This window comes from Actinia tenebrosa, unplaced genomic scaffold, assembly GCF_029948245.1.
Source record: "Actinia tenebrosa isolate PJP-AT-01 unplaced genomic scaffold, QUT_ActTen_1.0 PGA_scaffold17__23_contigs__length_9995812, whole genome shotgun sequence".
In the NCBI taxonomy this organism is placed as follows: Eukaryota; Metazoa; Cnidaria; class Anthozoa; order Actiniaria; family Actiniidae; genus Actinia; species Actinia tenebrosa.
The window spans coordinates 9,732,745-9,754,921 of record NW_028292577.1 but is presented as its reverse complement, the minus strand read 5'-3'; the positions used below and the strand labels follow the sequence as shown (position 1 = coordinate 9,754,921).

Sequence of the window (22,177 nt, the reverse complement as noted above, 5' to 3'; positions counted from 1 at the left end):
CATTGTTATTAAATTGTCACACTGACACATTGCCAATCTGTGACTCTTACTTACATCGTCACTCTTTCACGTCTTTATTGCTACACTACCATCTTCACTTTCATACTTTTAAAGTTCACTGTCACACCGTCACGTTTGCATCGTAACGCCTTCACTTGGCCTTTTCACTATCAAACTTTTACAGTGCCATTCTCACGCTGTCATTTGTCACACTGTCACGCCACAACAGTCCCCTTCACAGATCCCTGCGCCATCTTGAAAGGTAGCCGTGCAAGTGTGAAGAGACTATTGTTTTTAAAAAGCTCATCAACAAAATTTCTTAGAAAGTCTTGCTGTTTATTTTCCAGATGCGTCGCTGGTTGCGGTCACAAAATCAACCCTTCTGACAAGCACTCCCTCAAGGTGGAAGCCATATGTCCTGAATGCGGTGAAATAACCTATCACTGGTATATCAATGTAAGAAATAAGACAACCAATCAAATGGTTCCAGTCAGTAATTCCCAAGAGATGCTAAAGACCGAATTAAACTTCATCAATATAGTTGTTAAACCTAACATGATGCAAGGAGACAGTGAATACGAATTCAGAATCGAGGCATATGATACTCTTCATAAAATCAAGGGTTTTGCTGCTAGAACAGGTAAAAAAATAAACGATGATATAGTTACGGGGGCTTTAATCTTTTGGAGTACCAAGGGTATGTTAAAATTGAACTGTACAGGGGTGCTTACCAGTTACCCGGAAAAACCGGAAATTCTTGTTAGAAAACAAATGTATCATTCCGTTTGGAAAGTTCCGGAAAACTTCCGATTGAGGTACACTTTTCCCGCTCTTTTCGGTTCTTCTAGTAGACGCGTGTACCATTTTTCGGATGTTAAAGTTTCCCGCTTTTTTCTTACCATTAGAAAACGAATTTTCAATCGAACAGATTGGTTTAAACGGTAAGCATCTCTGCGTGCGTCTTTTCACTCTGGTTTTCACGTCATCTTGCTCTCCAACGTTTGACAGATTTTACAGTCATTTTTTTTTTGCGTCAATCATTAAACAAACAAATTGGCGGGTCGGTGTCTACTGGTAGAACGAAGCTTGGGATTGGACAAAATAACAAAAACAAAGAAAGCATGGATTATGGACAATGTGTATTCTACATGTGAACTGTGTTCTTCGTTTTATCTCACCATTCATTGTTTGTTCATCCACTCCCAGGCTTCGTTCTGCCTGTTGTGTGTTACCCAAATTGGCGATGGAGGTGTACTAGTTTAACTCTCCTCTTTACTATATTGTTTTCACATCATCTTGCTCTTCTGTTTCCAACAGATGTTACATTTAAAATTTATACATCAATCATGAAACGAATTCTTATTTTGGATTTGATTAGTAGCTTTGTAGCCCAAAGCCTCATTAGAGTGCATATATCCGTAAAAACCTTGTAAGAAATTGCACAAATTTGCACATAACTTGTACAGTAAGTTCAGTAGACCTTAGACCTACAAAACTTTGCACTAATTTGTACAATTTTGTGAGTTAACTTTTTTATGGACATATTGTATGCACTCTAACTGAAACCATCGAAATCTTTTTGCAGGAATAACAAATTCTGGACCGAAGCATGGATCGTGTGATGTCCAGCCCAAGACTGGAGACAATGAGACTCCTTTCAACATATCTTGCAGTGGTTGGCATGACGATGATGATTATTTGACATTCTCTGTTAATCTTTACGATGAGAATACCAATATACTTACCCCGCTCACCTTGATGAGATCCGAAGAAAACGACATGGCTGCTTTGGTCAAAGAAATAATGAAGTTACCGGTCGGGAAGAAAGATAAAGATTTTGTCCAGAAAATTAGGATCCAAATTTGCGACCCTCTATTAAGCTGTGAAACTCAGGACGTGAACGTTACTGTAAGTTTAAAGCACTATTCTCACAGTTCTGTTTTGCCCAGCCTTAGCCTCAGATGTTAAAATATTCGGCCATTCAACCAAAGCTCGTGGAAGTTGAATCAACTTCTATCGTTCCATAGTGCGTACATTCTTTACTAAACAATGAACCTTGATAAAAGAAAAGATTACATTCGTATACAATAGACCTAATTCGTCTTGGTGCAATGTTTTCCCATTTCAAACCACGTGTCATTCCCAAAGATTTCATTTCTTTGTTTAAAGGCTGCAAATTAGAAGACACATGAATGTGGATACAACTCAAACGAGGAATCCTTTTCTCTGGGGAATGACACATGGTTTGAAATGGGTAAATATTGAAGCAAGACGAATTAGGTCTATCGAGGCTAAGCCTCAGATCATGATTCTACTTCTGTGACATCAGCGACAAACATTAGGGAACAATTTCACCGGCTTTAGATAATAGATCTCTTTAGCTTGGACGTACTGTTTTCTAATTACAGACCACGTGTCATTCTCTTGAGAACAAGAATCTTTGTCTGACTTATATCCATATCCGTGTGTCCTCTCATGCGCAACCATTAAAAAAGAAAATAATACTCTAGGGAATGACACGTAGTTTGTAAGGGGAAAACATTACACCCAAGCTAGAGGTCTATAAGACCTCCTCGGCTCTGACGTATTGTTTTCCCATTTCAGACCACGTGTCATTCCCTAGAGTATCATTTCTTTGTTTAAGGTTTGCGCTCGGTTGCACATGAGAAGACACACACAGCTCAAACAAAGAATCTTATTCTCAAGGGAAAAACATGCGGTCTGAAATGGGAAAACATTACCCCAAGCCGAAGAGGTCTATTGCTAAAAAAACTAGAAGACTCGGCACTAGTAGAGCCAATAAAGTCTCCGAATGCCACTGAAGACAAAGTTTGGGAAAGTGCATTGTTGGGCTGATTTAGGGGACATATTTCCAAGATGGCCTCTTTTTATTCTTTAAAACAGCCTCACAATGCACTGCAAATTCAACTCGACCTATTATTCTCAAGGGAATGACACGTGGTCTGAAATGGGACAACATTATGCTCGAGTGCGGCAGAGCCCATGAGGTCTATTGATTTCAGAATAGATCATTGTCTCTTTATCTTTCTTCAGGTAAAACTGCAGGAACAAAGCGAAGGAAAGTTCCAAGAGTTCCTCAATGGTGTTTTAGATCCAGACGGCACAATCAACGTTTTATTAGGAGAAGGAAAAATCGACGATCTTTGTACATATTTACTTAACACAATCACCACCATTAAATCCCTCCAAGCAACTCCTGCCCTGGCTTCCTTGTCTGAAGCAACTCAAAATCTCGTGCAAAATGTAAGGGTGTATTAATAATCCATGGAGTGCATACCATATATCCGTGAAAAACGTTGTAAGAAAATTGCACAAATTTGTAAGTTTAGTAGACCGTAGATCTACAAAACTTTGCACTAATTTCTACAATTTTGTGAGTTATCTCGGATATATGTGTGGTATGCATTTTACCATATATATTTTTTAGCTAAGTTGTTTTTTCTCTTGTTGTTCCTTCCTTCCTTCCTTCCTTCCTTCCTTCCTTCCTTCCTTCCTTCCTTCCTTCCTTCCTTCCTTCCTTCCTTCCTTCCTTCCTTATGCTTGCTTGCTTGCTTGCTTGCTTGCTTGCTTGCTTATTATTTCTTCTGTTCCTCCTTCCTCCTTCCTACTTTCTTTCACCTTCAATTTATTCTTCTCCCAACATTCTTTGATCCTCTAGGTTGTTGAATATTCAATGAACAGCACATGTCAGATCGTCAGTTCAGACTCCAAGAAAGCATCTTGCAAATCATCAGTTATCAGTTCACTGCTAGAAGTAAAGACCACTATCACAGACGCGGTCAAGGTACGAGTCAATAGATCCCTTTATCTTGGTGTATTTCAGACCACATGTCATTCCCTTGAGAATGTGGGCATTTGATATTTTTCTCTTATTCTCTCTGATTCTTTCTTTGAGTTGCACCCATATTTATGTGTCTTCTCATGTGCAACTGTTAAACAAAGAAATCGTACCGCCAGGGAATGACACGTAAACTATAGACCCCTTGCAGCACTTCGGATTGCAGCTCAATTTGTAGAGCAAAACAAATAGTGTTCCAATTCTCATGAGATTGAAATTCGTTTGTTTTGTCCTCCAAGCTGAGCAGCTTTGACGTCACATGCAAGGGGTCTCTTCCACTAAATGAAAGTTAACAGTGGTAAGTATAACCTTTTTTTTTTTTTCAATTCATGCTTTTTTTTTAGAAACAATCATCGGACTGCCTTATGGAAGCTGCTAGCGATATCAGTAACTTCCCCCCGTCCGAACTGGCGAATGCAGCAACAGGTCTTGTCTCGGCATTCGGTAGTGCAATCGACTCCGGTGCCAGTACCACGTTAACTACGCCTACCATAGAAACTACACCTGAGCCACAATATGATGAATATGGCACCCCAATAGAACAAACTCCAAGTCCAAGTAAATCTAGTGCAGAACAAGAGGTAGGAATACACCACTCTCATAATGGCGGACAAGTGCACGAAAACGGTCATTAGTTCGCAATGAAAGATGTCAAAGCACATGAAGTGCGTTTAGAGAAGAAAAGTAATATAAATCGATCTTTTGTTTTGACCGGAATTCGCGCTATCTACCTTTATTTTGAATGAGCAGCCTTGCTCAGCCTTGCAAGATGACTGGGTGGCCTCATTTTCGTGCGCTCGTCAGCCATTATGAGAACGGTAAATAACAATAACGAATGAATTCAGGGTTTTCAGTTAGGGTGTGGGATGGAGGGGGTGGTAAAGTACATAAGTCGTGACTGGGAGGGAAGGAGTGTTTTCTCGATTCAAATTGCTTTAGAACTCCCTTGAAGCATGGCTAGTGCTCTGGTGACATCTGGGGGACTTACCATTTCAACCAATTCCGGTTGGGAATTCGTTTGCTATAATGGTAAAAAAAAAAAAAAAAAAAAAAAAAGCGGGAAACGTTTTCTTCCAAAAAATGGCGAACGCGTCTATCGGAAGAAGACCGAGTTTTCTGGAACTTTCCGATCGGAATGATACACACCATTTGTTTTCAAACCGGAATTTCCTGCGAAAATCCCCTGTATTTCGAGATTAGTTATTCGAGCTAGTCCTCCCGTTTTCGCACTTTAGGAAAATGTCATTAGTGATATCAATGCCTGGCAAATATTTTTTTTCTGCAGCGAGAAAAACAAGAACAAAAAGAACAGAGTATGAAGCTTGCAAATACTTTGAATAACATTGGTGGAGTACTGTTGCAGGGGATGGTCCCGGGCGAGGACCTAGATATTGCCACACCCCTGTTAAACATAAGTGTATCTGTTAAACCAGCAAATGAACTGAAAACCGTTTCATCTCCTTCTGGGACGACTATTGGTGGACTTGGAGATGCTATGCCTTCAAACACTTCGGAGGCTGTTTCTGTTAAGGTAAGGCAAATTGCTCGATTTTCAGTCGAACATTCTAATTAACTAACTACTCGATTACAAATTAAGCTCTACAACCTCCTCGTTACCAGCGGATTTAACTTCTCTCAGCCAGAACAGCATGGGCAGCATGGGTGGTGTTCGCGACTAACGCGTCTTCTTTCACCGCTGTGAGTCCATCGGGTTGGGTCGCTGGTTCGAGCCCTGAGGTCGCCACATGTGAATTAAGTTTGTTTGACGTGTTGCTCTATGCTACGAGGGTTTTCTTCGGGTTCTCCGGTTTCCTCCCGCCATAAAAATCAACATATGAGTTGAGCGTTGTGTGCATAGAATATTGAATGTAGTGGTAGTGCGTGTGAGTGAAAAGTGTCCCCAATTAGTGCCAAACGCTAGAACGACTAGACACTTTTAAAAATAAAGTGATTCATCCATCCATCCATCCATCCATCCATCCATCCATCCATCCATCCATCCATCCATCCATCCATCCATCCATCCATCCATCCATCCATCCATCCATCCATCCATTTATTTATTTTAGAACGAATTAGCCAATCAGCGAATATTTTGTTCGTAGCTTAATATTCTAATTTTTCAGCTCAATAAACAATTTTTACTCCAAAATTAAAGATATAAAAATCATACGTGGAAAGATTATTATAAAATAATTGGTATACTACGCGCGCTAGGATTGGTCGAAAACCATGTTTGATGAGAGTATCAAAACACGCTATCGTCATTTTTAATCTATCGCGCGCGCTCATTAGTCAGTTTGAATAAGACGACATGTAGGGAGAATTTACTTAGACTTTGCTTTTTTTCGATCTTTTCGCGCGTTTGTTATTTTATAAAACAAATCAAAAACAGTTTTCTGTGTTTGATACTCTGATCAAAACACTTGGGATGTTGGGAGAACACTCGAGAAGCTGGAAACCACTCCGCTACGCGTCGTGGTTTCCTACGCTCCTCTCGTGTTCTCCCAACATCCCGCGTGTTTTGATCAGAGTATCAAACACGGAAAACTGTTTTTGATCTGTTAAATCAAATATCTTTTAGGAATAGTATTTTTTGTCGTTGTCGATGGACAAAATTTCATTTTGACAAGTGGCAATAGAAAATACTCGGAAATTTTCGCCGTGTCAAACAATGCATTGCACTCCTAGATTCCAAATCACCTCAGTGATAGTAATTGCTTTCTATGAATCGTATTCCAGCTCTTCTCATTCAATAATAACCCATACGGATGGGCGGACGGTGCCTCAGATGTCTCGGGAGCACTGATATCCTTTAAACTCGGAAATGATGATGGAAGCGATAAATTAGTTAAGGACACTCCAAAGGCGTTCGAACTGAGTATAAAACAAACTGGGCAGACAATCAACATGACGGCCCATCAGCTCAATCCCAGAGAGTGTAATTATCATCTGCTTGAAGTACCAAAGAATCACAGCTCTATTTTTGTGGAAACTATTCCTTCGGATCCGAACGTCACCATCATGTTGTACCTCCGTCGTGGCGACCGACCAACCAAACTCCTTCACGACTTTAACTACACTTTGTCTCCCAATGACACCCAAGTTAACGCCACCGAGAAAGACAAAAGTCGCTTTATGATGTTTATGTCGAATGACGAGCTGAATAACACTGCAGCTGGGACTTGGAAGCTTGCTGTCTGCGAAGAGGGAGGGTACAATTCACCGGAGGAGGGCGATGGTGCTTCAATATCGTACAACATATCCATGTTCACTGCAGCCTGTATGTTCTTGAATGAGACCACTGGTAAATTTAGTGATGCTGGTTTAAAGGTACGTTAATATGGCCATGTAGGACAGGACATGTTTGCGGGATTCCCGAGCGATCTGGGGGAAGTTCATGTGATGTGGGAGTTCATGTGATATGACATTGGAAAAATGTATCGATTTGAACCTTTTGGACAGATCCATGGTATGGAAAAATGTCCAAATATTTCCAACATTTCAAATAGATAGATTTTTCCAGTGAAGGGAGGGGAGATGGTTTAAAAATACATTAATGGCCAAGCAGGGCATAGTTGCGGGATTCCCGTGCTTTCTTTCATGTGATGTGCATGAGGGGCAATAAAGAAGGCAAGGAGGGTTGTTTTAAGCATCCCTCGTGTAATTTTTTCTGTCTGTCGGTCGGTCGGTTGATCGTTGGGTCATTACATCAATCTGGTTTTTGTCTTTCTAAATCCAATTTGTGGATCTTATTTACATCAGGTTGGTCCTGCAACAACCAGATTTGTAACACAGTGTTTCACAACACACGCAACATCCTTCGCAGGAGATTTCTTTGTTCCCCCAAACAAGATCGACTGGAGTAAGATTAGCCTGGATGAACTGTTGAACAACCCCATTGTATTCATAGTCGTCATGGTGATATTTGGAATGTACTTTATTCTGCTGATATGGGCAAGACGAGCAGACAAGAAAGACCTTGATAAGGTGAGTCATTTCGTGATACTTTAAAAGATGTCAGTAACAACACCTACTTCACAAACAAGTTTTTATTTCACCTGACTTATCTTCCCATCTTTTTCTTCCCACACTCTTAGTTTGTTAATCTAATAACATACCTATATACCTACCTTCCTACCTTCCTACCTTCCTACTTTCCTGCCTTCCTACCTTCCTACCTTCCTACCTTCCTACCTTCCTACCTTCCTACCTTCCTACCTTCCTACCTTCCTACCTTCCTACCTTCTACCTTCCTACCTTCCTACCTTCCTACCTTCCTACCTACCTACTTACCTACCTACCTTCCTGCCTTCCTACCTTCCTACCTTCCTACCTTCCTACCTTCCTACCTTCCTACCTTCTACCTTCCTACCTTCCTACCTTCCTACCTTCTACCTTCCTACCTTCCTACCTTCCTACCTACCTACTTACCTACCTTTCTGCCTTCCTGCCTTCCTGCCTTCCTGCCTTCCTGCCTTCCTGCCTTCCTGCCTTCCTGCCTTCCTGCCTTCCTGCCTTCCTGCCTTCCTACCTTCCTACCTTCCTACCTTCCTACCTTCCTACCTTCCTACCTTCCTACCTTCCTACCTTCCTACCTTCCTAACTTCCTACCTTCCTACCTTCCTACCTTCCTACCTTCCTACCTTCCTACCTTCCTACCTACCTACCTACCTACCTGCCTTCCTGCCTTCCTTCCTTCCTACCTTCCTACCTTCCTACCAATCTATCCACTTATTAACTTACCTATACTGTCCTTTGCCTACCTACCCATATCCAGTTAAAAACCTACTTATACGCTACTCCCCATATAAGAAAAGCACCTCCCTGCACTTACTATGCTTCTATTAACCACACCAGACCGTAATGTAAACAAAGGAGCTTTATATTGGAGGAACAATGATAATATGGGACTCTTATTCTGTTCTTGTTTACCTCAACTAGTTTCTCTTGTTTCCGTTGTTCGTGTTTACTTATTCATAACTAGTTGTAAAGATAATAAATATGAATAAATAAATAAAGTCAATTGAAATTTTTTTCATAGGTTGGTCTGACACCTCTGCCCGACAACGACCCGCGGGATAACTACCTGTACGAGATCGTAATCTATACGGGTCACGCAAAGGAGGCTGGTACTACATCTGAAGTCTACATGATTCTTACAGGTGGACTGGACGAGACGTCGCCAAGGCAACTAAAGGATCCTGAGCCAACACGAGTGAAATTCCTTCGTGGAGCCGTTGACTACTTCTTATTGGCAGTTCCGCATTCTTTAGGCAAACTCAAGCAACTTCGCATCTGGCATAACAACACGGGTAGTAACCCATCCTGGTTCTTGTCCCGGGTGATGGTGCGAGACTTACAGACAGACACCAAGACATGGTTCGTTAATCTTCGATGGCTTGCAGTAGAGGAAGATGATGGGCAAATCGACAGAACACTTCAGACAGCCACCAAGGAAGAACTCACTAGCTTCAACCTTCTATTTTCAACGGAGGCGCGCAAGAATCTCACCGATAACCATCTGTGGTTCTCCGTAGTGGCACGCCCTCCAAAGAGCACGTTCACTCGTGTCCAGCGCTTATCTTGTTGTTTGTCTGTTATTCTCACGACGATGTTGGCCAACGCCATGTTTTATCAGACTGGCGACGAGTCTTCTTCAGGTACCTCTATCCATGTTGGACCCTTCAGCTTCTCGATTAAACAGATATCCATTGGCATTACAAGCAGCTTGGTTGTTCTGCCCGTTAACATCATTGTGGTCACTATCTTCCGCAAGCTTCGTCCTCCTGATCCTACTAAGAAGAAAGAAGATAAGGAGAAAGACCCCCATCAACAGGGAGACAAATATAAACCCGATGATGAAATACAAGTAATCACCGAAGACGCGAGCGACATCGACGAAGATGATGATGATAATGACGTAGAAGAAGCAAATGACAAGAGCAAGGATAAGAAAGCTAAAGCAGAAAAGACAAAGAAGAAAACAAAGAAACTTGATCCCAAATTTGCGTATCTGGCGTACTTCCTGATCTTCATTGCTTCTACAGTCTCGGGTACTTTTACCGTCTTCTACGGCCTCACTTTCGGCAAGGAAAAATCCGAAGGCTGGATCTCTTCAATGATGATCTCATTTTGGCAAGACGTGCTGATCTCACAACCCCTCAAGGTTTTTGCTGCCGCCATGTTCTTTGCTCTCGTCATTAAAGATCCGAACAAAAACGCTGAAGAGGAAACCGAACAGCAAGGCAGCGAACTCACTCAAGATGAGGAACTCGTTCACAAAAACGTTAAGAACTCCGATGACGAGAAAGCTCTAAGGAAATTAGGTTTCGTCGACAAGCCTCCAGACCCAGAGAAACTAGAAGCGGCACGCCAGCTAAGATTAAAACAAAAACAAATGAAGTCCATTATCCAAGAAATGGTTCAATACTTGTTCTTCTTGGTCATCATGCTCATTATTGCCTATGGCAACCGAGATCCAATGGCTTATGGAGTAACAAGGGCTATGCAGACTTTTTTTGTTGATTCTGCCTACACAGGAATGGATGAATTTTCTTCGGTAAGAATCAGAGACTCGTGGGAATTGATGTCAATAAGTCAGTCAGTCAGTCAGTCAGTCAGTCAGTCAGCCAGTCAGCCAGCCAGTCAGTCAGTCAGCCAGCCAGCCAGTCAGCCAGTCAGCCAGCCAGCCAGTCAGTCAGTCAGCCAGCCAGTCAGTCAGTCAGTCAGTCAGTCAGTCAGTCAGTCAGCCAGTCAGTCAGTCAGTCAGTCAGTCAGTCAGTCAGTCAGTCAGTCAGTCAGTCTGTCTGTCTGTCTGTCTGTCTGTCTGTCTGTCTGTCTGTCTGTCAGTAGTCGCCGTTCAGCCAGTGATTTCTCCCACTCACCTATAACGCAAAATCTAAGCAAAAATCTCCTGAACAAGAATTATTTCATACAGTAAATAAATATATCTTGTTTTTTCCCCCAGAGTGATAGTCCTGATAAGTACTGGGTGTGGGTTGACAAGACATACCTTGCAACCCTTAAACCTCAGTACTGGTACGGACCAGTCGTACGCTTTAACAACAGCGTCATCGAAGCAGAGGAGATTCAAAAACAAAGGAAAATCATTAAACTAAGAAATACCAGGACCGCATCCAAATGGAGAACGGTCACCGGTAATTACATTGACAACCCTTCTGTTGTGCACCAGTATAAGGAAAACTTTGTCGCTGACCATGAAACCGCTTACCTCGTGGGCTCACCTCGAATAAGACAACTCAGAATCAAAAGAGGTAGGTGAAAAATCTTCTGATGTTTGCCTAGACTAGAGGAATGTAATTGTACTACAAGAATTTTTTTTTCGTTTGTTTAGATCAATGCACCATGTTGCCTTTTGCAAGAAGAATGTTCAACGAATGTAACGCTGATTATGATTGGGACAAAGAAGACCAGGAAAGCTACCTTCCTTCTTGGAAACCTTTCGGAGTCAACGACACGAAAAACCCAAAAAGCAAGTCACCCTGGTACTACAGAAGCGCTTGGGAGCTAAAGGGCACGCCCTACTGGGGACAGTTTGCGTCCTATTGGGCTGGAGGTAAGACTAAAATCCATCAACTTTCTGCAAAAATCAACTTCAGAATTATAATTCGATATAGAAAAGGGCATGGATGAAAATTACTCTGTGTAATCTAGTTACCTTACCAAATTGTGTAGATTTGTGTGTGTAGTCATTACATTGCACGGTTTTTGTATAATTTATTTATCTTCAGCGTGCAATCGTTAGTTGCCGAATGTGTCAAGCTATTTGTTTGCCTGTTCTGATTTTGGTTCGTAGCATATCATCGTAGTTTTTGTGTTTGTTCATTTGTTTAGTTTCCTTGTTCGTTGGGCTGTGAGCTTGCTGTTTCCTTGTGTATTTGCCAAGTTAGTTGATATTTATTCCTGTTCTTGCTTCCCACCAAATCTAGGTTATGTTGCTGATTTTGGCAGCGACAGAACCAGAGCCGAGAAAATGGCAAACCTGCTTTCATCTCAGGGATGGATCGACAAATACACCAGAGCGGTTTTCGCCGAATTCACGGTCTATAACGCCTACACCAATTTCTTTAGCGCAGTGACATTACTGACTGAAGTGCGAGCAACTGGAGCGTACCATCACATGCCAAAGGTACAGACTCTAAGACTATACCGCTACATTGGCCCAGAAATGGCGTTCATCATGGCATGCGAGATCACCTACATAGCATTCTTGCTATACTTTCTCTATAACCAAGTCAAGAAATACCGAAATGAGAGACAAGAATACTTCAAAGACGCTTGGAACTATTTAGAAATAGTGGTTCTTGCGTTTTCGATTAGTTCAGTTGGACTGTACTTTGCTAGAATGGGGATGACATCGTATACATTAGAGACCATGAAAGAAAGTCAGGATACTTTTGTCAGCTTCCAATACGTTGCTTTCCTGGACGAATGGGTGTCTGCCTGTTGTAGCTTGGCAGTGTTCTTCTCTTTCCTGAAGTTTCTTCGCTTACTTCGCTTCAACCGAAGAATGGCTTTACTAACCAGGACCCTCAAACAAGCCGCCGGACCACTCTTTTACTTCTTCATCTACTTTGGTGTCATTTTCCTCGCCTACGCTCAATTTGGTTTCGCAGTGTTTGGTTGTGCCGATGATAATTACTCAAGCCTTCATCAGACAATTGTGACACTCTTCGGAATGACACTGGGAGATATAGATTTCCCTTCCCTTCTGCAGGCCAATCGTTTGTTTGGTCCACTGTACTTCTTCTCGTACGTTCTTGTCATAATATTTATCTTGGTGAACGTCTTCTTGAGCATCATTTGTGACACTTTTAATGAAGTCAATAGAGACGTTCTCAATCAGGCCAACGACCACGAAATAATGTCCTTCATGATGCACACTGTCAAGCAAAACATTGGCAAACAGGTTGGTCCCGCTATTAAGCCCACCTACGTGGAGGAAAAGTCCAAACTCGAGAAAGACGTCGATAGCATCGAGGAAATATCTGACAACATCCAATACGCATTCCGTAATATGTGTATGGAAGACATACGACAAATGAAATGGTTCGACACTAAAAACCTGACCAGAAAGAAGAAGCTGCTTTTGGCAATGCTTTTAGAAGCCGACGAGAATTATTGCGAGAACGACATCTGTGATGCCATCCCGATCTTTGACGAGTACATTGCTAATCACAACGAGGAAGACATTATCCAAGCAGTGTTTGCGTATCGCGAGAAGCGACGTAAGGAGGAGATGCAGGACGTAGTAAGCAGAATGAGTGACAGCAGTGAAGAACCGTCGGAATACGACACGGACTCCGATGCTGAGGATGACTATGAAAAGGAACCAATGCCTGCGCCTCAATTCTTAAGTCCACACACCGTCTATGATGCGCATCAGGCTTCGGGGAATGGTCAATCACAGATCAATGTTCACGGAACCCACAAGTCACGTAGAAAAAGCCTCGGCGACGCATTGAACACAGGGAAACAATTGCGCCGGTCCAGTCGTGGGGATCTTGACGTCGTGAGTGTTGGCATCGGACCACGTTCGCCAAGCTGCACAGATCTATATCCAGATTCGACCTCTTGAAAATTCGTCTAAAAAGCTATAGCTTAATAAAACAAATTGCATGATATTTGTGTTGTAGGCTGTAAAGACTTTTTCATATTCAAAACATTTGCCCGGTATGAAACGATTAATTCCATAGTAATGATTTTTGGGGTGTTGTATTTGATTGGCTGTCTGAAAGACTCACATAGATCTAAAAACGAAATCTCTCGGCTCTATACATCAAGCATATTGTGTACGAGATTTCGTTCTTTTTCACAAATAAGAATCCGGGGCAGAACGATTGAACGATCGACTTTGATGCATATTTTTCAGTTACATTTTTTGTACAAGCCTAGTTCAGTTATGATGGCCATATCAAATAGAATTTTCTTCATGCATTCACAATGAATGCTTCGCAGCTTGGTGGCACAGGATTTCGTATTGTAGCTTCAGTTGTATGGTCTGTTAAAATGCCTTGAAACACCACGCACACCCATTCTCGTACCAAGTCCCTTCAGCTAAATATCTATTGTTTGTTAGAAAGCTGAGAAGGGTACTAGAATGTAGCACACCATAAATTTTCCTCTGCGACAATCGACACACATTCCAGCATCAAATAAATCTTGAGATTATCTCATGGCATATAATTGCTGTAAATCTTTCATGTAGCCTGGGGTCGTGTGTCGTGACTTTGATAATGGTTTTAAATATCGAGTTTTCACAGTGCACTAGATGAAAAATTGTCAATAATTAACCGTATTTCGCATTAATAAAGCGTATGAAAATATTTGAATGTTTTTATTGATAAAACTACAAAATCAAAACAGATTAATGTCCCTTGACAGAAAAAAGGCGGAGGATTGGGCACTTGTTAGTGGCGTGGGGACTGGGAAATTCGGCTGCTTTGCAACATCACTAGTCTTCCCACAGCCCCTTTCAGTGTCGTCACGCAACGCTTTCTCCCCTGAGACTACACCATCACGTGCCCACGCCCATACTACAGCTTGGGCTGCCAGTTAGGCCTTAGCTCTTGGGAATTGAATTCTTTCTCGCGTAAAACGAGTATATTGTTCCTTCCATCTTACATGGATGCCGTCACGTGATGTTGCAAAACCTCTCTATACAATAGTCGCAGTATACCGGTCAGTATCAGAAACCGGCAGAAATTATGGCAATACTCTTGGAGTGCAACCACATGACTCAAAATCCTTCGAGATATGAATCCGGCTCAGAATCTCACAAACGCTTGACTGCAAAGCTACCGGTATTGACTATGATTTGAATTTCTTCAAGATCAGTTAAGTGAATACCGATAGCTTTGCAGTTAAGCGTTTGAAATTCGGAGTCGGAATTCTTAGACATAGTGTTGCTATGAGGGAAAGCGGTTTTTATTAACCCGTGAAACACACTTTAGCGTATTACGCTTTATCACACTTTAATTGCTTTCACTGTTTTCTTTTGTGTCTATCCGACTTAATACACTCTAATTAGCACACTTCGTTTCAAGGGTAGAATGCATTCAGTCAAACTTTTGAATAGTGTACGTCAACTAAATTAGATAAGTAAATTACTATTTTAGCTGACGTCACCTAATTTGAAACTACGAGTAAACCGCTACTGAGATCAGGGGGAGAAACGATGTCTATTCACTCATTCTCTGGTAAAACAACCCCCCGGATTACCATGACCGTTATTTGGCGCTCTTTTACTATTTTAGGTGACGTCAACTAAATAGTTATCCAAGTTATAAGATACATTTATCTAACTATTCAACAGTTTGACTGAATGCACTCTAAATGAAAACCCAGAAAACCACTCTATTTACCCTTAGATTAGAGTACTTTTAGTCTCACTGTTGAATAGGTGACGCCAACTAAATTAGATAAGTTATTTACTATTTTAGCTGACATCACCTAAATTTGAAACTACGAGTAAACAGCTACTGAGATCAGGGGGAGAAACGATGATACAAATGAATGTCTATTCACTCATTCTCTGGTAAAACAACCCCCCGGATTAGCATGTCCGTTATTTGGCGCGCTTTTACTATTTTAGGTGACGTCAACTAAATAGTTATCTAAGTTATAAGATACATTTATCTAACTATTCAACAGTTTGACTGAATGCACTCTACATGAAAACCCAGAAAACCACTCTATTTACCCTTAGACAAGAGAATATTCTCTTGCCCTTAGATTATACGACCGTAGCGCCGCCTCGCGCCGTCTAGAAATTGAGCTAGTACCAGTTTTCTACACCTCACATGTCTAGAGAAGAAGATAATATAGGTAAGTTGTAGTGCTTGGGAACGAGGTTATTCCGGGCGGAAGCCCTTGGAATTAAATTCGGAAAAATTAATTTCCCACCTCGCTGGGATTCGAACCCACGACCTTCTCTCATCTTTGCATCATAATTACCGCGACCTAACATCTATTTCACCCCGGCCTGCTCTCAGTCTGACCTCTAGCTCAGCTGGTAGAGCAATTCCGAAGGTCGTGGGTTCGAATCCCAGCGAGGTGGGAAATTAATTTTTCCGAATTTAATTCCAAGGGCTTCCGCCCGGAATAACTTCGTTCCCAAGCACTACAACTTCTACTATTTCATTAGTGCCACGCGGTCCACATACTCTCATGTCTAGAGAAGGCTAGGCTGCTAGTTTCAAGATGGCGGACTTTTTGTCATGTTGAGTTGAAAGACGAAGAACGTTAAAAATATAAGATATTCTGCTGATAAATTAATTATAAGACAGGAAAAATGATATCAGAGAGCTCTGAAGAAGATATCTGGGGTAAGGGTAACATATTTTTTATATTTTTCTGCATTAATTAGGACCTTGACTGAATATACACACACAGCGCTAAACTTTTCTCCAAATTGAGCATACTTTTTAATACTTTATAGTCATCTCAAGCTGGCGGACGGACATTCCCAATAAAGTCAAGTTCATAAACCAAAGCATAAGTCGTATGCCATTTCCAGACTGTTGTTACCAAGTCGTCCATGCCTTGGATCGGTACTTTGAATCAAGCGATCCAGAAAGTATCAAGACTCCAGCACTTTTTATATCCGCGTTCCTTGTTGAGCTCATAGACCAGTATTTATTCCACATCACGGACCAAAACAAATCTTCTCTCACTGCTTTGCAAGAACTTCGTCTTTTAGAGCTTCTAAATAAACATTTTAAGGAGCAAAAGTCTGATTTTGTGAGATGGTTGGTGTTTGATACACTCTTTAGTTTTTCGAACCAGGAACAAAAAGAGAAAAAGGTACAATAAGGATCTTTTTTGATTACTCCATTTTACAGTCCCGTTCAGTGACCACAAATAATAGTTTCAAGCAGAGGTTGGGGTTGCTGCATATGATAAAAAAGAAAATAGTTTTTCTATGCGCGCCAACTCCAGCCGCCACTTGGAACTATTATTCATGGTCACTGAACTGTGAAGTATTTGTCAATTACCACTGTGTTCCTAGATTAGAGACTCTTTTATGCATGGTCAGCCTCATGCCAAACTGTTCATAAATACCAACGGTAAGGTAAATAAAGCACAGCTTCCTGAGGGGGGTACTCCCCTTTTTTCACTCAACAGGTACGTGCCGCCAAACAGGGTATGGTTTTCAGGGATTCTACTCTGGAACAGGGTATATAAAATCACGCTCTCTCCTCTCTGGAACAGGGTTTTCAGCGATCTCACTCTGGAACAGAGTATGAATTTCAGCGATTTTTACTCTGGAACAGGGTCAGGGTTCAGAGGGCTCAGCGGCACATCCATACCCTAAACGGGCAAGAGTACCCCCCCTCCCTCGGGCACAGCTTCAACAATACAATCACTTTAAAATAATTCCACAGACCTTCAATGAAATGTAGGAATATTCAATGCAAATTCTAGGCTAACCCTGCACAAATGAATCTGTAGTCAGAGAACACAGCGATATCTTCAATGAATTTGAAAAAGGTCTTGAAACAATACCAGTTTCCTTTGCATGTTTACACACTACCTTTCCTTCTCAACCCCCCCCCCCCCCCCCCTCTACCACTACCACTACTTTCCCTCCCCATCCTCCCTAAATCTATAGAGATGTTCATGATATAATATTTCTCATGCTAACAAACTTTATGGCATGTGACATGAATTCATAGTTTAACAGAAGATTAGACCTGCTGACCAAACTGGTTTCCATGGCAATAGCACTAAGGAACGGTAACATTATGGACTGCATGGCATTGTGGATGCAGGTAAAAGTGAAATCCCCACAGTAGAATGAGTAAATTTTGTAAGTTTACTATAGGTTCTGAGCCAATGGCCAAACATAATATAACATTGACATGCCTTCTTTTTGTTTCATCAAATAGACCTTCTTGAGTGTAATGTTTTCCCATTTCGGACCAGGTGTCATTCCTTTGAGAATAAGATTCTTTGTTTGAGTTGTATCCATATATTTTATGTTTCTAATGTGCACCATTAAACAAAGAAATGACACTATAGGTGGTCTGGAATGGAAAACATTACACCCTAGGTTAACAGGTCTATTCATCTGTTGTTTCGGCCAATATTGTCACATAAGTGTATAAGGACGTCAGTAATGCTGTCTGAAACCATTTTTTTTCTTAATTAGAAACACCGTCATTTTTCATCAATTGTTGTCCAAGTATCGACATGTGTCATTGAAGACTACTCTTGTTTGGTACCTGTTTCTTTGCCATTTTTGCAGTCTGTATCACTTTCTTCTCCACATCTTGCATGTCAGTTGATTGTTGCTCTGACAAGTATTCATACAATGATTACTACAGGTAAAGATGATCGTCTTTATATCATAAGGTGTGCTAATTCATCTTGGTGAACGTTCACTGATGATCACTGAGCCTGAAGCAAAAAATTGTTAAATAATAATTTATGTCCAAGGGAAAGTCTTATGCATGTTAGAAACAAACTTGTCCAGTTGTATGTTACGTGATATACTTCCATTAGGGAAGGTACGTTTTTGGGAAGGAGGGGAGGGCAAAAATAACTTTTGTTGAGGGTCAACCCTTTTTACTTTGATGAAAGCTGTTTCCTTTTTGACTTAATAGGAGGGCCATGAATTTCTTACTGAGTAAAAGCGGAGGGCTAAATGTTTTAAAGTTTACTGTGAATCCCACAACCCTCCCCCCCTACTACAATAAAATCTTTCCTCTGTACCTTCCCTTAGTAAACCTTTTTTCCTTCTTTTTTCTTTTGAAGAACATTCTTCAGATTCTCTTAACCTGCACCCAGCTCTATCAACATTAAAAGTCATAGTGAAATGGATAAGCCAAGATCCTTCCATCTGCCTGATCAAACCCAACAGGACATTAATTACTCTCCCCTCCCTACACAGTCCAACAGCTGCTTCTCCAGACTCACCACCATTACCTCTCTGCCCAGTAAGAGGCCTGGTACAATGGACAGTCCTTGAACCTTTGACTAGACTAAAGTTAAATGAGTCATCAGACATGAAGCAAAGTCTAAAAGACATGTATTCAGAGCTCCATCTTGGACTCCTTCAAGCTCTCGTCATGTCTGGGAAAAGTAAATTTAATCCTAAGGATGATATGGAACTAGAACCTGGAGAAGTGATGGATGAATCAGACACCCTGCGGCACTTGCTTGACAGTAAGGATCTTAAAAGATTGACAGAGAGCATGGTGAAATTTATTGATAGTCTGAATGAAGCTGTTGACATACTACCTGATGCAAGGAATGACGCTGTTAATATATCAATTGACAGAATAGCACAGATCATTCAAGTTTCCATAGCAACTGGTTGTTTATCTAGTAGTAAAGGTGAGTACTTGTAATCCACCTCAATATTTTGTATTTATTTTTTTATGGTGTCCCTTTTTTTTTTACTAGTATTTCTTGTATTTTTTATTTTTGTTTTTTTTATTTTTATAGTTACTCTTTCTGAGTTTGATTTTTTGCTTTCTAATCATCTGTATCAAGAAAAGTTTAATAGCGCTAGTTGGTGTGACGTAAGCTGATGAAGCAAAGCAAATTGGCAAGAACTATTGTTATAATGATTGGCAAAATTAACATCCCAATGCTAATGTTTGTAAACACGGACTAGCACTATGATGGTAGTGATAAATTTGGTTGCATTTGTAGCGGTGATGGTGGTGGTGAGAGTATGAGTATAGCTACATTGATAGCCTTTGATCTTGTCATTTTTTATTCATCGTTCCCCTTCATCTCCAGTGGTGCTGGTTATTATAACGTGATATTGGTGTTGTAATGATTGTGGTGGTGTGAGTATGAGTATAGCTACACTGATAGCTTTGATCTTGTCATTTTTACATGTATTCGTTGTTTCCCTTGATCTCCAGGTGACCTTTTAGAAATATGTAAATCAGTTCCAAACAATTGGTAAGTTATAAATGATTTTTGCTTCATATATCATCTCAGTTAATAAAATTGGTTATATTTGGGCTAGGTGACACAATACTTAGAGAAGAAATGTTAGTGCATGCCTCCAAACTTCCAAAATGTGCGCTCTCCAGCACTTCCCAGATGCACTAACAAGGCAAGCAATCTTATTGCTGTGTCCAGCAAAATACACAGATCAAAATCTATTTTTAACACAAAAAATAAAAATAATTTCTCACTGTGCTCATGACTCTCATGGTTCCACTTGAGTTTGGATCATATGCTGACGCCATAACATGTTCAATAAGACCATAGGAAAGGGACCTCGATTTGCTAAGTAATCAATAAAAGCATTCATATTAAAACATGTATATTATTGAGGACCTCAGTGGAATTTCCCATGAAATAGTGCACAAAATTGCTTGCATCGTAACGTTGGATAACATTGTAACATTGAAAAAAACACATGCTCACCAAGTTTGCATGCACTGACATGTCTCTCTAAGCCCTGTGACAATAGTTGATGAACCAGAGATATATTACTTGTATTGTATAGACAAACGACAACAAACTAAATAAGGAATACATGCCAACATTCCAACCACAGGTAGCCCAAGCTTGGTTTCTGTGTAGTCCTGTTATAAGGAAATGTATGGGGATTCATCAAAAAAGTCAATAAAATCATTGAAACGTGAAATAAAGCCTCGAAATTTTACCCGATCATTGATAAAGAACACTTCTTTCGCTCTGCGTGGTTATTTTTTGAATTTAGCCCATTTTTAGGTTTTTTTTCCCCACCAGTAAGAAATAATTTATTTTATTTATTTTATTTCTTTTTCTTTTTTTCTTTCATTTTTAGTCTCCTCGAAACTGTCGTAGCTAACCTGGATTCTCTCTAAATGGCGTAAATCTTCAAAACAAAATAAAAAATACTGAATAGATAGCTTTGGAAATGAGCAGATAAGCTGGCAGTAACTGATAATTTTAATGTCACGTTTTCTTCAAGTAATTCTGTTTTCATAATTTTGCATTAAATTTTTGACTTAAAGACTGTGATGAGAATTGTACTTTTCGGAAATCAATAAAATCATAACGGTTCATTGTGAAGTAGAAAATATTATACATACATGGAGTATCTTCGTTTGTTGTGCTTCAACGTGCTGACTAGTAAAGAGTTAAGGTCCATAAGGTGATAAATAGACCTGTTTTCCCAATTCAGCGTGACGAACCTCCAGGGCATTCATTTTCTTTTGTTTTTACTCTTCGAAAAATTCATGAGTATTCCAAAGGATACGACAGGAATAATGATGATATCCGGACGAGTTTCAAAATAATAGCTCTTCATTCCCCCAGAGGTTTATCACGCTGAATTGGGAAAACATTAGTCACACCACGAATAAGGTCTATTTGGATGAAAAAGTCAACATTTCCTGGATGTGATTAAATTCTAAATAATAGAGTACCAAAGTATGACTCACGTCATTAAATTTAAAAACTTGCAATTCAGCTTTAAATTATTAATATTTTTAGAAGTAGAACATTGCCTACGCTTCTGCCAACTTTTTAGCTTTAAAAAATGGAGATATTGGACAACTCAAAAAGCCCTATACATTTTCTCTTATTTTGCACTGGCTCCAATCAGCACCAAATAAGAGCAAATGTATGTGAATTTTTTGCTTTAAATTACCTATATCTCAGCTGTTATTTTACTTTATAGAATAACTGCTCTGAATCTCGCGTACTGATTGGTTGGGAGCGCGTAATTTATGAGAGCACACAGCACGCGCGCGCACTTTCACTTTCGTCATTCACGTAATTTGTATTTTATAAAAGAAATAAAAAAACTTGCTTGTTATGCTGTGTTGAGTTATAAAGCACTTGGGGATTGGCAGAACACTCGAAAAGTGTCAAGAAGCACTCATCTACACGTCGTGCTTCTCCTAACACTTCTCTCGTGTTCTGCCAAAACCCCCGGCGTGCAAAGATCAGAAAATCTGAAAGTCGGCCATGTGCAACCACCGTGTAAAACCTTGGCATAGTTAGCTGAACATACTCCTTGCAAAATTCATTTTTGGGTCCTTGTATACTCCTTGAATAGTCCTTGAATTTGAAGTGGTTGCCTCAGCACGAACCCTGTTTTTAACTGCACACAGCACACGCGCGCGTTTTCTATTTCTTCGCTATCGCTCTGAAATTCTACACATTACCATATTTTTACATGCAGTTTCTAATAATGTCATCCAAATCCTAAAGTCCTCGAAAATAATTTCATGACGTCATCTTTTCGTTACCCTATGTCCTTTTACTAAATATGTCATACTTGATTGCTCATGTTTTGAGCTGCTTGGAGCTGACCAGTAAAGACCGAAGGCTCGG

The 22,177-nt window shown here is 40.5% G+C and overlaps 2 protein-coding genes and 1 long non-coding RNA gene across 3 annotated transcripts in view; 2 read left to right on the top strand and 1 right to left on the bottom strand.

Moving 5' to 3' along the window:
- The window catches only part of LOC116298866 (uncharacterized), a 30,957-nt gene extending 16,749 nt beyond the window's left edge, over positions 1–14,208 (top strand). Inside the window, 12 exon segments of the mRNA XM_089031702.1 lie at positions 348–640; positions 1,586–1,908; positions 3,055–3,264; positions 3,680–3,805; positions 4,204–4,440; positions 5,145–5,390; positions 6,602–7,192; positions 7,625–7,849; positions 8,904–10,421; positions 10,830–11,136; positions 11,217–11,438; positions 11,812–14,208. Coding sequence (XP_088887828.1) covers positions 348–640; positions 1,586–1,908; positions 3,055–3,264; positions 3,680–3,805; positions 4,204–4,440; positions 5,145–5,390; positions 6,602–7,192; positions 7,625–7,849; positions 8,904–10,421; positions 10,830–11,136; positions 11,217–11,438; positions 11,812–13,460 — 5,947 coding nt within the window. The 3' untranslated portion in view covers positions 13,461–14,208.
- Positions 14,209–16,062: 1,854 nt separating this feature from the next.
- LOC116298909 (integrator complex subunit 15) lies at positions 16,063–21,656 on the top strand. Its single transcript, XM_031707490.2, has 7 exons — positions 16,063–16,209; positions 16,323–16,687; positions 17,560–17,655; positions 18,036–18,210; positions 18,641–19,222; positions 19,762–19,801; positions 20,661–21,656. The coding sequence occupies exons 1-7, from the start codon at positions 16,176–16,178 to the stop codon at positions 20,698–20,700; spliced, it is 1,332 nt and encodes a 443-aa protein (XP_031563350.2). The 5' UTR covers positions 16,063–16,175; the 3' UTR covers positions 20,701–21,656.
- Positions 18,204–21,026, bottom strand: LOC116298910 (uncharacterized). Its single transcript, XR_004197390.2, has 4 exons — positions 20,929–21,026; positions 20,276–20,436; positions 20,041–20,134; positions 18,204–18,283 (listed from the first exon to the last, which is right to left on the bottom strand). It is a non-coding gene; the product is annotated as an uncharacterized LOC116298910 (long non-coding RNA).
- Positions 21,657–22,177: the final 521 nt, after the last annotated feature.

Coding starts and splice junctions, on each gene's coding strand:
- LOC116298909 (XM_031707490.2), top strand. CDS start 16,176: ATGATATCAGAGAGCTCTGAAGAAGATATCTGGG. Junction 16,688..17,559: donor AGGAACAAAAAGAGAAAAAG/GTACAATAAGGA, acceptor ATGAATTCATAG/TTTAACAGAAGATTAGACCT. Junction 19,802..20,660: donor AAATCAGTTCCAAACAATTG/GTAAGTTATAAA, acceptor TTTCATTTTTAG/TCTCCTCGAAACTGTCGTAG.